The sequence below is a fragment of the Balaenoptera physalus genome, assembly GCF_965194825.1.
Source record: "Balaenoptera physalus genome assembly, chromosome: 2".
NCBI lineage: Eukaryota > Metazoa > Chordata > Mammalia > Artiodactyla > Balaenopteridae > Balaenoptera > Balaenoptera physalus.
This window is the reverse complement of record NC_138883.1, coordinates 84334336-84347826: the sequence shown is the minus strand read 5'-3', so window position 1 is coordinate 84347826 and position 13491 is coordinate 84334336. Positions and strand designations below refer to the sequence as shown.

The 13491-nt window shown below is 43.3% G+C and overlaps 1 protein-coding gene across 1 annotated transcript; it reads right to left on the bottom strand.

Annotated features, from left to right (window-relative positions):
- Positions 1–8700: 8700 nt before the first annotated feature.
- Positions 8701–12868, bottom strand: RPUSD2 (RNA pseudouridine synthase domain containing 2). The gene is made up of 3 exons (XM_082449351.1): positions 11859–12868; positions 10333–10629; positions 8701–9646 (listed from the first exon to the last, which is right to left on the bottom strand). The coding sequence occupies exons 1-3, from the start codon at positions 12483–12485 to the stop codon at positions 8912–8914; spliced, it is 1659 nt and encodes a 552-aa protein (XP_082305477.1). The 5' UTR covers positions 12486–12868; the 3' UTR covers positions 8701–8911.
- Between the last annotated feature and the right edge of the window lie 623 nt (positions 12869–13491).

Sequence of the window (13491 nt, the reverse complement as noted above, 5' to 3'; positions counted from 1 at the left end):
CTGGAAGACCAGGAGAGAAAGAACCGTTGCACAGCCAGATGCATCACCAAGATATTCCAGCTTTCCTGTAACTTCAGTGCCAGGGAATGCATCTTCATTCTCTGAGTCCAGCTTCAAGAAGACCCATTCTCTCCGGAGAATGAGGTGCTCTGGGAAGAACTGTCCAGTGTTTAGTTGGTGATGGTCTGCTGCCTGGGCAGATCCTTATATGTCAGCAGCCCTCATGGACAAAGCTCTGAAGGAAGAAGTGAAATCCAGGAATTTTTTTTTTTTTTTTTTGGTGTGCCTCCAGTTTGTTTCTTAACTCTTACAAGAGAAACTCAGACCCAGGGCTGCAAGACTTAACAAAGACTGGTTTTGAGAGGCAGGCAATATGAGAAGTGAATTCATTCTGTTCCTTACCATTAGGAAGTATGGTCCCACTGAGAATCATCTCTGGGAAGACAGTTGTGACAAGACCTGGAGAAGTTCAAGAATGAATCCAGGCATTCTTCTCTGAGTCTGCAACATCAACTCAAAACTTTTTTTTCCCTCAAACTATTCCCTCAGCTGCATGCTATCATATGAAAACATCCACCTTGCCATAACAACTTCTGGGAATGCCTACTAAGCTGAAAAGTAAACAATATTTTCATATTGAAGATCGATAGAGCAAAAATTGAAATCTAGTTTATAGTAAACTTGTTCAGGAAGACAAAGTGAATAAATGGCAATAGACTAGGGGAAAGGGGGAATAACACTTGCTTATATCCTATGCTTTGTATCTTCTGCAAAGATAGCTATGGATAGATAGCAAGCAAGAACCAGTTACACCTTTCCTTCTCATCACAGTGAGGATGAGCAATGCCCCAGATTTCAAATTTCAAGTATTCATTTGAAATCTCCAGAATGAAGTAAAACTGGGTCAAACCCAACTTCAATAGGTGAAATTAATGGATGAAGGACCTGAGGACATGACTGATGATTCCATGGAGTTAGAAGCAATAATTCCTTTTCTGATTTTGGTACTATGGAGTGGTAAGTTTTTCATATTTCTCTTTGGGCTAAATAAAAGGTCATTGACTCTAAGCACTTTTTTCCCCTCTGGCTTTCTCAAAGATTCTGACTTTCTTAAGTATTTTTATCTGAATCTTTTGATTTACATTTATCAATTCTAGATCAGATGCCTTCAGTAAATGCTTAGAAATGTTACGATGGACAAATGAAGGCTATATTTGTTCTGAACTATGACAGCATACTGAGTGATAACAACAGACCAGTAACAATTCCAAGTCGTCTCAATGATCAACTTTCTGTTGATAGCTAATACAGCTATAGATTTTAAATTCTGATTTTTAAATACTTGAATAATATAGAAGCTTGACACCTAAAATAAAATTTTGCTTTCAGAAAACTGAAATAGCTCCTTGATAGTACTTTCTATGTGCTCACTAAAAGGATCACTTAAAATCAATTCTCCTTTCGACGACTGTCAGTAATCATTTTTTGGTATAACCCAGCAAGTAACAGAGGCAACCTTTATTTTAGCCCATGATGTAGGACTTAATTTTTTTTTCTTTTGGCTTAAACAACAGAAATTATCTCATAGCTCTGAGGACTGGAAGTCTGAGATCAAGGTGTCAATAGGGTTGGTTCCATCCGAGGGCTGTGAGAGTGAATCTGTTCCACATCTCTTTTCTAGCTTCTGGTGATTTTCTGGCAATCTTTAACATTCCTTTGCTTGTAAAATTCTTAATCCTTATAATTTTGCCTCAATTCTGATTCTGGACAATTTAGCATTTAGGTTGAAATATAAAGCTATTCTTACTCCATTTCAAATGTTGGAAAGTTTACAAGAAAAAAGAACCAGAAAAATTGTATCATTTATTGTTTACTTGAATTAATGAAGTATTTTCAAGAATTTTGTGTCTAGATGCCACATTAATAAAGTGTTAGGAAATGCAATGCACAGGGCTCTCGCTGTGTCTGAAAGTATGCCAAATCTAGAATACCAAAACTCTAAACTGCTTTTAGATCTCTCAGCTCTGTTATGATAAAGAAGCATTATTTCAATCTGCTAAGGCATATTAAAGTGGTCAGTCACTTTTGCAAATTATTATATATTGCTTATCATTGCTGTCTCCAAAATTCCAGACATATGGTGCTCTTTTTCCATCCCTGGTGAAAGCGACCCATGGCCGAGACACTTGGGAGTGGTGCCCACCAGCTGCATGGAGGTCAAATAGACCTTGGGAGTTGTGCAGTGGGTGACCAGGAGAGTCACTATTTCAGAGATAGCCAAAGGTTAAAAAAAGAGAGAGAGAGATCTTTTAACGCTTAAAAAAAATTTTTTTTTTACCTTGAAAGATATTATACATACAATGATATAATACATACATGTAATATATTGTGTATGTATAGTTTAAAAGCATAAAACCAGTACAATGTATATACAACCCAGCTAAAGAAATAGAATATTACTAGGACCTTTGAAGCTTCCTGTGTGCCCCTCCCTGCTCGCATCCTCCCACCAAAGAGAAAACTACTTCACTGAATTTTGTGTTAATCATCCTTTTACTTTTTTTTTTACCAAATATACATATATACATATACATACATACATATATATAACATTTTAGGAATATATATGTATATATTTGTCTTGTCTGTTTTTGAATTTTATATAAATGGAATCATTCATCTGTGACTTCTTTCACTCAAAACTGTTTTATCCATATAATTCATTCATTTTTACTGCTGTTTATTATACAATTGTCTGAATATATAATTATCTATCCATTCTCTTATGGACAGATACTTCAGTTGTCTCCGGTCTTTTGCTATTATAAGAATGCTGCTGTGGATGTTCTTATACATGTCTTCTGGGGTACATATACAAGTGTTTCTCTAGGTATATAGTTACAAGTGGAATCACTGGTCAACTTTAGTAGGCAATTCTTAACTGTTTTGATGTGGTTAATGGCTGATAAAAATGTTGCAGTTTTGAAAACATGGACAAGCTTCAAATGAAAGGAAAAGGAGGGTACACAGAGGGTTTGGAGGGGAAGAAAACAATAGTCATAATCATAGACAATATTGTTTGCCATGTGCAAAGCAGTGTTCTAAGCAGAATGAGTGCCTTGGTGATGGTACCTCTGACTCCAATAAACTTATCCATCCCAAATCTGGTCACATTCATTAAGCTGCTCCGCTTCCATTTTCAATAATTCAATAATTTGTTTTCAATAATTCTGTGTTCTAGAAAATCCTCAGCCCTGAGGACCAGTGATCCAAAGCCTAAAGAGGCTTTGAAATGAGCCCATTTTCTCTAAACTAAGCCTTTGGGAGCAAGACTGACCCAAGCAAACCTAGGTCATCCATTGAGAGATACAGACATTCTGGGAAACCCATGATTACAGCCCACAGCTGGAACTAAAGCCAAACTTGAAAATGCAGTTGCCTAACCAGCCGTTTCAGTCACTACATTCAGCTGCCTTTGCCTCTACCTCTCACACTACTTACTGATGGGAATGTAAATTGGTTTAATCTTTTTGGAGGGTAGTATGGTATTATAAGGAGGTTCACTATAGTTTGTAATAATGAAAAACTGCAAATACCTAAAATTTCAACAATAGGGGATGGATTAATGTATGGTGTAGTCACACAATGGAACACAAGGCAGCTATTATTTTTTAAAAGTCCTAGGGAAAAGCAAGTTGCAGAAAAATTTGTAAGGCCTGATCCCATTTTTATTTAAAAATACAGATAGATTTATGTATCTATGTAGAGAAAACAGTCCATAAAAAGACCATTTAATTATTAATAGTAGTTACCTCCAGAGTAGGGGTAAGGAGACGGGGCATATAATAAAAATTAAATTTTTTAAAAGGCTATCATGGGCTTCCCTGGTGGTGCAGTGGTTAAGAATCCACAAGCCAATGCAGGGGACACGGGTTCGAGCCCTGGTCCGGGAAGATCCCACATGCCACGGAGCAACTAAGCCCATGCGCCACAACTACTGGCCCTGCACTCTAGAGCCCGCAAGCTACAACTACTGAGACCACGTGCTACGACTACTGAAGCCCGCGTGCCTAGAGCCCGTGCTCCGCAACAAGAGAAGCCACTGCCATGAGAAGCCCGCACACCGCAACGAAGAGTAGCCCCTGCTCGCCACAGCTAGAGAAAGCCCGTGCACAGCACTGAAGACCCAATGCAGCCAAAAACAAATAAATTAAAAATAAATAAATAAAAAGGGTAACATTTTACAAGGGGAAAAAAACACATTCAAGTCCAGCCAACTGTTAACTAGAGGAAAGATAAACTGGATTCAACCTGAGCTCCTTAAGGGCAATAACTTTTTCACAGATTCTCTACAACTGTTCTAGCACCTAGCACAGTAACTGACTGACACAGAGACCAATTACTTGACTAGCACGTAGAAGGTGGAAGAACACATGCATGGGCACGTACACACACACACACGCACACAAAACCCCTGTTTCTTAAGTGTCTGCAGACTAGTGGAGTCATGGTACTCGGGGATTTTTGTTTTCAATAGAGACTGAAGTAATGCTGCTCAATAGAACTTCGTGTGATGATGGAAGTGCTCTCCACATGTGCTGTGCAATAGACCAAGTGAATTGGACATTGGAAATGTGGCTAGTGCAACTGAATAATTGCATATTAAATTTTATTTAATTTTAATTAATTTAAATTTAAATCGCCACACATGGCTAGTATTAGACAATGCAGATTTGAAGGATTTGTTGAAATATATAGACTCCTCAGAAAAAAATATACATACAGAAAATTTTGCATACAATTTCAAGAGATCCAGGGACCCTATCAAGCCCATCCATGTGTCCTTACTTCAAGAACCTCTGAAGCTGACTAAAAGAATGCGAATAAGACAAACAGGACTAGAGAGGGAAAGAAAATCGGCAAAGGTTAATGTTCCCATTCAGAACCCTGGAAGACAACAGACTAGGTATGGAGGTAGCCTCTGCCCCCTTCCTCCTCCCATCACACAGAACATTGACTTCCCTGCATGTTAACTGTTTACTGGTCTTCCCCACATCATGTTGTACACTGCAGACTGTGTACTCCATAAGAACAGGGACCACATCTATCTTATTCACCATTATATAACCAGAGTCTGGTATAAATTTAGTACACAGTTGGTACTCAAATGTCTGCTGAATGAATGAGTTTTACCAGACATCTGATTTTTGCCAGTCCTAGGAAACCAGAGCTCCTGAGTTAAGGAGGGTCTCAGTGATAAGAGGAATTGGTTGGCTCATAAGAGATTAAAGAGATAGAGTTTTCACAAAGTTGGGCAGATACTCAGATCCATGTGAATCTTGTCTTATCCAGGCTGTTTCTATGCTTTGTAGTTCAGAGCGCCCTGTTGAAATACAAGCCATGCAAAGACTTCCATAGTCAGTGACAGTGAATCATACACTGAGACCAGAGGGCCAAAAGTCCCGAAAACATTTCTCCTTGGGTGCCGCCTCCATCTTCTCTAGCTCTGGAATACGCCTGCCTTCTCTCACATTTCCCCTCTACCTGGAATCCTTCTCATGTCTCTACTGGGCAAATTCTAACTCATTGTTAAACGCCTCTTCCTCTGGGAAATCTGTGCTGGCACTTCCAGACTGAATTATGCCATACGTCCATTGGTTCCCTTTGTATTTTGCACACTTAAACATATGTGCTCTATCAGGGCAGGGCCTAGTCATTCATTTCTGTATCCCAGCACTAAATAATGTCTGGCATATAGTAGGTGGTTAACAACCAGTATGAACCACTAAAAGCATATAAACTAAATGTGTTTCTCCACCCACACTACTGTTCAGTATGTGCCATCCTAATGGGTGTGAGGTGATATCTTTGATAGTTTTGATTTGCATTGCCCTGATGTTGAGCATCTTTTCATATGCTTGTTGGCCATTTGCATGGCCTATTTAAAGAGTATGGGCTTCCTTTTGGGTGATGAAAATGGCTACTATCAAAAAACCAAAGTAACAAGTGTTGGAGAGGATGTAGAGAATTGGAACCCTTGTGCACTGATAGAATTGTACAATGGTGCAACCACTATGGAGGGCCCTCAAAAAATTAAAAGCAGAAATAGCATATGATCCAGCTGAAGGAAACCAAAATGTCACCCCAAAATATGCCCCTTCCTCACTCCCACTGCAGGGGACACGGGTTGGATCCCTGGTCAGGGAAATAAGATCCCGCGTGCCACGCCACACGGCCAAAAAAAAGTTTATGTTAATGCAGTGACTTTTGGAAAACCCTTAAGGATGGGAGCTGGTTGCCAGAGGAATCAACCCTGGAACTTCCAGCGCCACCACCAAACTCCAACCTCCGGAAGAGAAGGGCTAGAGATTGACTTAATAACCAATGGCCAATGATATAATCAGTCATGCCTCAGTAATGAAACCTCCCTAAAAATCTCTAATGACTAGGTTCAGAGAGCTTCCGAGTTGGTGAGCAAGAAGGCATCCACATGCTGGAGAGTGGCACACCTGAGCTCTATGGGGTCAGAAGCTCCTGTGCTCAGAACCCTTCCAGACCTCGCCCTGTGTATCTCTTCATCTTGCTTGTTTTTCCTGTCCTTTAAAATCCCTTGTAATAATCCAGTAATCGAGTAAGGAAACTGCTTTCCTGAGTTCTGTGAGCCATTCTAATAAATGGTTGAACCTGAGGAGGCATTTGTGAGAACCTTTGATTCACAGCTGGTCAGAAGCACAGGTAACAATCTGGACTTGCCATTGGCATTTGAAGTTGGGGCAAGTCTTGTGGGACCGAGTCCTTAACTTGTGGCATCTGACCCTATCTCCAGGTAGATGGTGTCAGAGATGAGTTACAGTGTAGGACACCCAGCTTGTGTCAGAGAATTGCTTGATGTGGGGAAACCACCACATATTTGAAGTACAGAGTATTCTGTGAGTAAAGGAAAATGAGTTTTTCTTTCCTGGTATCTAAAATAGTTAAACACATAGAAGCAGAGAGTAGAATGATGATGCCAGGGATTGGGGGCAGGGGGACATGGGGAATTGCTATTCAACAAGTATAAAGTTTCAGTTACGCAAGATACTTAAGTTCCAGAGATGCTGTACCACACCGTGCCTACAGTTAACAATATCGTATCGTACACGTTGAAATTTGTTAAGAGGTAGAGCTCACGTTAAGTGTTCTTAACATAATAAATAATAAACAAATAAAGTTTTGTGAATCACAGGACACTGCCAATAAAGTGAAAAGACAACCTACAAAATGGGAGAAAATATTTGCAAATCATGTATCTTTTAAGGGTCTTGTATCCAGAATATATAAAAACTCTTATAACTCAAAAACAAGCCAATCTGAATTAAAAATGGGCAAAAGATTTGAATAGACATTTCTGCAAAGAAGATACACAAATGTCCAACAAGCACATGAAAAGATGTTTATCATTATTAGTTACAAGGGAAATGCAAATCTAAACCACAATGAGATAATACTTCAATCCCACTAGGATGACTACAATCAAAACAATGGAAAATAACCAGTGTTGGTGAGAATGGAGAGAAACTGGAACCCTTGTGCATTGCCCGTGGGAATGTAAAATGGTTCAGCTGCTGTGGAAAAGTTTGGTGATTTCCCCCAAAATTAAACACAGAATTACCATATGACCCAGCAATTCCACTCCTTGGTATATACTTGAAAGAACAGAAAACATGTATTCAAACAAAAATTTGTATACAAATGTTCATAGCAGCACTATTCACAATCGCCAAAAGGTGGAAACAACCCAAAGTCCATCAACCAATGAATGGATATACAAAATGTGGTATAACCATGCAATGGAATATTATTCAGCCATAGACAGGAATGAAGTACTGATGCATGCTATAAATTGGATTAACTCAGGGAACTTCCCTGGCGGTCCAATGGTTGACTCCGTGCTTCAAATGCCGGGGGCGCGGGTTTGATCCCTGGTCAGGGAACTAGGATCCCACATGTCACATGGCGTGGCCAAAAAAACCAAAACTGGATGAACCCTAAAAACACTATGCTAAACAAAAGATGACAGACACAAAAGGTCACATATTATATGATTCCATTTGTAAAAAATGTCCAGAATAGGCAGATCCATAGACAGAAGGTTGACTAATGGAATCAGGGGTTAGGAGGAAGAGGAAATGGGGATTACCTATTTAAAGAGTATGGGGGGCTTCCCTGGTGGCGCAGTGGTTGAGAATCCGCCTGCCAATGCAGAGGACACGGGTTCGTGCCCTGGTCCAGGAGGATCCCACATGCCACGGAGCAACTAGGCCCGTGAGCCACAACTACTGAGCCTGCGCTTCTGGAGCCTGTGCTCCGCAACGGGAGAGGCCGCGACAGTGAGAGGCCTGCGCACCGCGATGAAGAGTGGCCCCCGCTCGCCACAACTGGAGAAAGCCCTCGCACAGAAACGAAGACCCAACACAGCCAAACATAAATAAATAAATAAATAAATTTATAAAAAATAAAAAAATAAAAAAAATAGAGTATGGGTTTCCTTTTGGGTGATGAAAATGTTTTGGAACTAATTAAGAGGTGATGGCTGCACATCATGGTGAATGTATGAAACACCACTAAACTGTATATTTTAGAATGGTAATTGTGTTATGTGAACTTTACCTCAATTAAAAAACCAAAATGACAAGTAGTAAGAAAACCAGACACACACGGTATTAGAAAAAGAGATCTATTTACAAACCAAAAAGTCCCCAAACTCTAGCTGGAGGGAGAAGAAGGAAGGAGGTAGCAAGTATGAGCAGGTCCTTTAAGAGCCCAACCTCACCCCTGAGAAAGTCTGAGTACCACCCCATGTGGTCAACTCCTACTTCATGGCCCATCCCTGTTCCAGTTCAAGAAGTAATCCCTCCATTGGCCACAACCCTCAGTCCTCTTGCCAGTCATCCTGTGCCCAGGCAGGCATTGGTGAAAAGTACTCGAAGCCTGGCCCTTTATAGCACAGGGCATGCAGGAACATCACAAGGTCCTGGGGCAAGGGGTCCTGTCGCACTAGCCGGCACTCTGCACACAGTGGGTCTGTCTCTTGATCCACGACATCGATTTCCGTTGCCTTCCCTGATGCCAAGGGCACTGTGTCCAGATCCTGAGGGCCTGCCTCAACTGCTCCATCCATCTTCTGGGCAGATGCAGCCAACTCTCCTAGGCAGTCTTTGCCCAGCTCTGAGGAAGGGGCTGTAGAGTCTGGGAGTCCTGGAGACAGGTCACCCTCACAGAGATCTAGCACATCCAGACTCTGTTTGGCCTGGTGCTCTGCCACAAGGTCCCGCAGTAGTTCCTCATCTGTCTTTGGAATGTGGCCACCTCGGCCTCGGGAGGGGCCCCAGGCGATTGAGTTGTAGATGGGGTCATTGAGGATGGGGTGACCCAGGAACTGGAGGTGGACTCGGATCTGGTGGGTGCGGCCGGTGAGTGGCCGGCATCGTACCACACTGGAGTGGCCATTGTAGCTCAGTCTCTGGAACACTGTCTCACAGGGCTTGCCCCGAGGATCTACACGGCATACCCCTACCTTGTAGGACACCACCAAGATGGGTTCCTTGCAGGTTACTTCCTCGGCAGGGAACTCCCCCTCCACCCGGCACACATACTCCTTCTCCAGCTACACAGGAGGGAAGAGGGAGAAAGTCAGCACAAAGCCTAAACGCATGAAGCCCAAACCCTCTGCAGTGATGACAATGGACCTGTGTCAGACAGAAGAAGATTCAAACCCCAGCTCCACCATTTGCCAGTTGTGCAATCCTAGGCACATTACTTACTTAGCCTCTTTAAATCCCATTGTCTGGAAAATGTTTGATTAGAAAAGCATTTACCCCAACAGGGCTGTTATATGGATTCAGTCAGCTGGGCTCTAACGTACTTGGTAATGGAGCTTGGTATACAGTAAACAATAAATACATTACAATCAGATCCAGAATTACAAGTCTCAAGACCACAATCACCACCATTTAACTCTTCTACCCAAGCATCTTCCAACGCCATCCAGAATTCTTCCCACCAAGTAGATTCTCCCCACAGTCTTAAAAACCTTGCTCAGCCTGTCAGCACTTTAAATCTTCAAAACTGCAAATTACCGAGAGGCAGTATATTTCATCTCTAAAGATCTTTTGAAACATGAGAGATAATAACCTGTCTCTGGCACTTTAGGTGTTGACCTTCCTGAAGATAGAAGGCATGACCAGCTAAACATGAAGGCTCACTTCAGATCTAGAACTCAGTGACACCCTTTCAGCACAGAGCATTCATGAGGTCGGAAGGTGGCCTGCAGGAGGCAAAAGCTTGGCTCACCTGCCGGTCCCGAACCTGTTCATGAATTCTCTCCGAGACGGCTGCTGTCTTGGCAAACATAAGGACCCCAGAGGTAAGGCGGTCAAGCCGATGCAATGGGTGTAGTTCCTTGAGTTGGTGCTCCTTGCCCAGGATGAAGATGACCGTGTTGTGTCGGAAGCGGCCACAGGGGTGGACAGGAATGGAAGAAGGCTTGTCTACAACCACCACATCTTCGTTCTCTGCTAGCAGGCGGATGGGATCTGCTGTAACTGGTGGCTCATGCCTGTGCACTGTGTTCCGTAAGAAGTCATTGTCCTGCCAATGACATAGGCAACCAGTCAGCCCAGGGTCCAGCCACCCATAATCAGTCAGCAGCACACACAGCTTCCTCCCCTCTTCCTTACTGACATGGAAGAATGGTCACAGTACATCCTTAAGCAGAAAAAGCAGTGTGCATAGTGTAGTCTCACTTTGCAAAAACACAGACATACAGGTAGATAACAGGCACTGAAAAACTCATAGAAGGATATACACAAAACGTTAATGGTGGTATCTCTGGGTGGTAAGAGTATGGATTTTTGTTGTTGTTATTCTGCTTATTCGTATTTTCTCTACCACAAAGTTATATTCAAAAAGTAAATTTTTCTAAAATAAAGGAAAAAACCTCCATAAATCATCACTTATTGTGACCTTGAACCTGGATTTGCTACAGGCTTACTGTATGCTCTTAGGAACTTAACTTCTCCAGGCCTCAGTTTCTTCATCTGTAAAATGTGAGGGTAAGTCCAGACCTGTGCTTCTCAAAATTGGGATGGGAGAGGGGATTCAAACCACTCACTCTCCAAATGCCTTGCATCCCCTCACAACTATGGTGAGGCAGTGTTAATAACAAGGGTGTCTGGTACCTCAGCTGTGATGGAATTTTAAAGAAGAGTCAAAGCACTGGGCTAGACAATTCTAGTCTCAACCTCTGTCATTTCACAATTCTATCTTATCAGGCTCTACGATAAATAATTTAAGCAGAAGTTATAAGGACACAGGCGTTGGAGGTGGCACTGTTGCCTTACCTCTGTGAGGTTTACCTTAGTTTTCTCAGCTTCCTCACAGGTAAAATGAGGTGGCAGTATCTACTCCACAAGTTTGTCATTAGAATTAAATGTTAAAGTACCTAATGCTTAACTCTGTGCCCAGCACACAGTCAGGAGATATAAATGATAATCTCGGTTATTACTGTTTGTACAGAGATCTACAATGCAAGGTAGAAAGTCATAAGCGCCAGTGCCACAAGACAGTGCATAAAAGGAGCTATGAGAATTACAACTTCTGTGCCTTGGAAACACCGAAGACGCCTTGATGGAGGGGATAAGTGGGCTGAGTTCTGAAGCATACAGGCTGTCTACCTGCAGAGATCGGGCGCTAAAAGAGTGTTCCAAGTGAAAATGAGAACGCTTCAGAATTACCCCGATTTTACTCCAGTACCTATGCCCTAGTGACTGTGAAATAAAACCCTGCCCCCTTTTGGGCAGGCCCCATGAGGACTCCACCTTGAGCACAACGCTGAGGTCCTGTACTGGCTCCTCGTTGAGGTGCAGGCGCCCCGCCCTGACCGCGGCCTCGTAGTAGGCAAGAGGCTGGGCTCGGAACTCGGTGCTGAAGACGTGCAGCAAGCTGTGGCCCACCCAGCGGCCTTTGCAGTAAGTTCGGAAGTCAAAGTAATAGGGCCGCACTTTGCGCAGGCCGCCCTCAAAGTAGTAGCTGGTCTCGGCAAAGTGTTCATCGCCGAAGCTAACGCCTGCCCGCCGCTTCTTCGGGGGCGGCACGACGCGCTCCCCGGTTGCGCCCCGCCGCTTCTTCCGCTTGCCGGGGCCCGGGGCTGCAGTCGCGGCCTGCTCCCCGCTCCCTGCGGCCTGCTTCGCGTCCCCCGGGGCCGGCTCCACTCCTGGGCCCGCTGGCTCCGGGCGCCCTGGGGGCTGCTCACCCCTCGCGTCGCCACCCGCATCTCCATTTTGCTGAGCCGGAGCCCCCAGCCCACTCGCTGCCTCGACCCCGGTCGAGAGTGTTTCCGCCATGGGGCCCCTACGGCCACCCCAAGTCCCGTCAAAGGTGAGGCGCCGGAGGTTGGAGCACACTTGCCCAAAAACCTGGAGCCACAGGCGGCCGGCCAGCCACATGACCACCCAGCCGCGGCGGCCAGGTCGCGCTCTGATGACGTCACTAGGCACCAACCAATCAGTGAGGCCTAGTGCCGAGGCGGGACTGCGTTAAGAATAGGAGTGAAGGCGTGAGCAGAATGAGTTGAGTTGAGAGGCTGTGAGAATGATTCGTTAAGTGTAGATTCCATGTAGATATGCTCGAAGTCCCTTGAGTCTGGAAAGACTCTTGAAAGTTATTTCAAAACAAAACAAAATGAGGATTGCTAAACTCTGAATATCCAAGAAGCACTGTGTTGTATACTTTAAAGGGTATTATATTTTGTGACTTATACCTCAGTAAAGCTGTTATATATGTAATTAAGCACACACATCTCAGAAGCAATGTTTTTACACTTGTCCTTCTCCCTAACAGCATGAGAAGGACTAGAGATCTCCCATTTGCCTCCCATACGCTCGTGTCCTGAGATTAAAACTCCAAGTGGATCAGAAGATGTCAGAGTTCTTAAATGCAAAATACTGAAACCAACTTCTGTTAACTTCATAAGAGACGGAATTATTGAAAGGATATTAGTGCCTCATAGGATTCACAAGAGAGCTGGAGAACAGGCTCAGAAACATCCAAATCAAGAGAAGCCAAGGCCTCTGAGAACCAGCCACGTGACAAAAGGGTGAATTGTATGTAATGTGAATTATATTTCAATAACGTTGTTATTTTTTTTTTAAATACTCAAAATGTGGTCTGTGGATTAGCAACATGGGCAACATTTGCTGGAACCGCAGAATCTTTTTCCTCCTTCCCTCCAGATCAGCTGAGTGAGAATCTGCATTTTAACAAGATCCTCAGATGATCTGTCTGCATATTAAAGTTTGAAAAGCACTTTTACAGACCACGCAAAGTAGATTTTTGTCGTACCCTTTGGACATCCAGCATCTTCTCAACACTCTTCTTTGTGTGGGGAATTTCCCACATTAAGTACTGCCTCCAAGAGGTGGAATCCAGAAACTGGCCTTCCCAGCCTCCCTT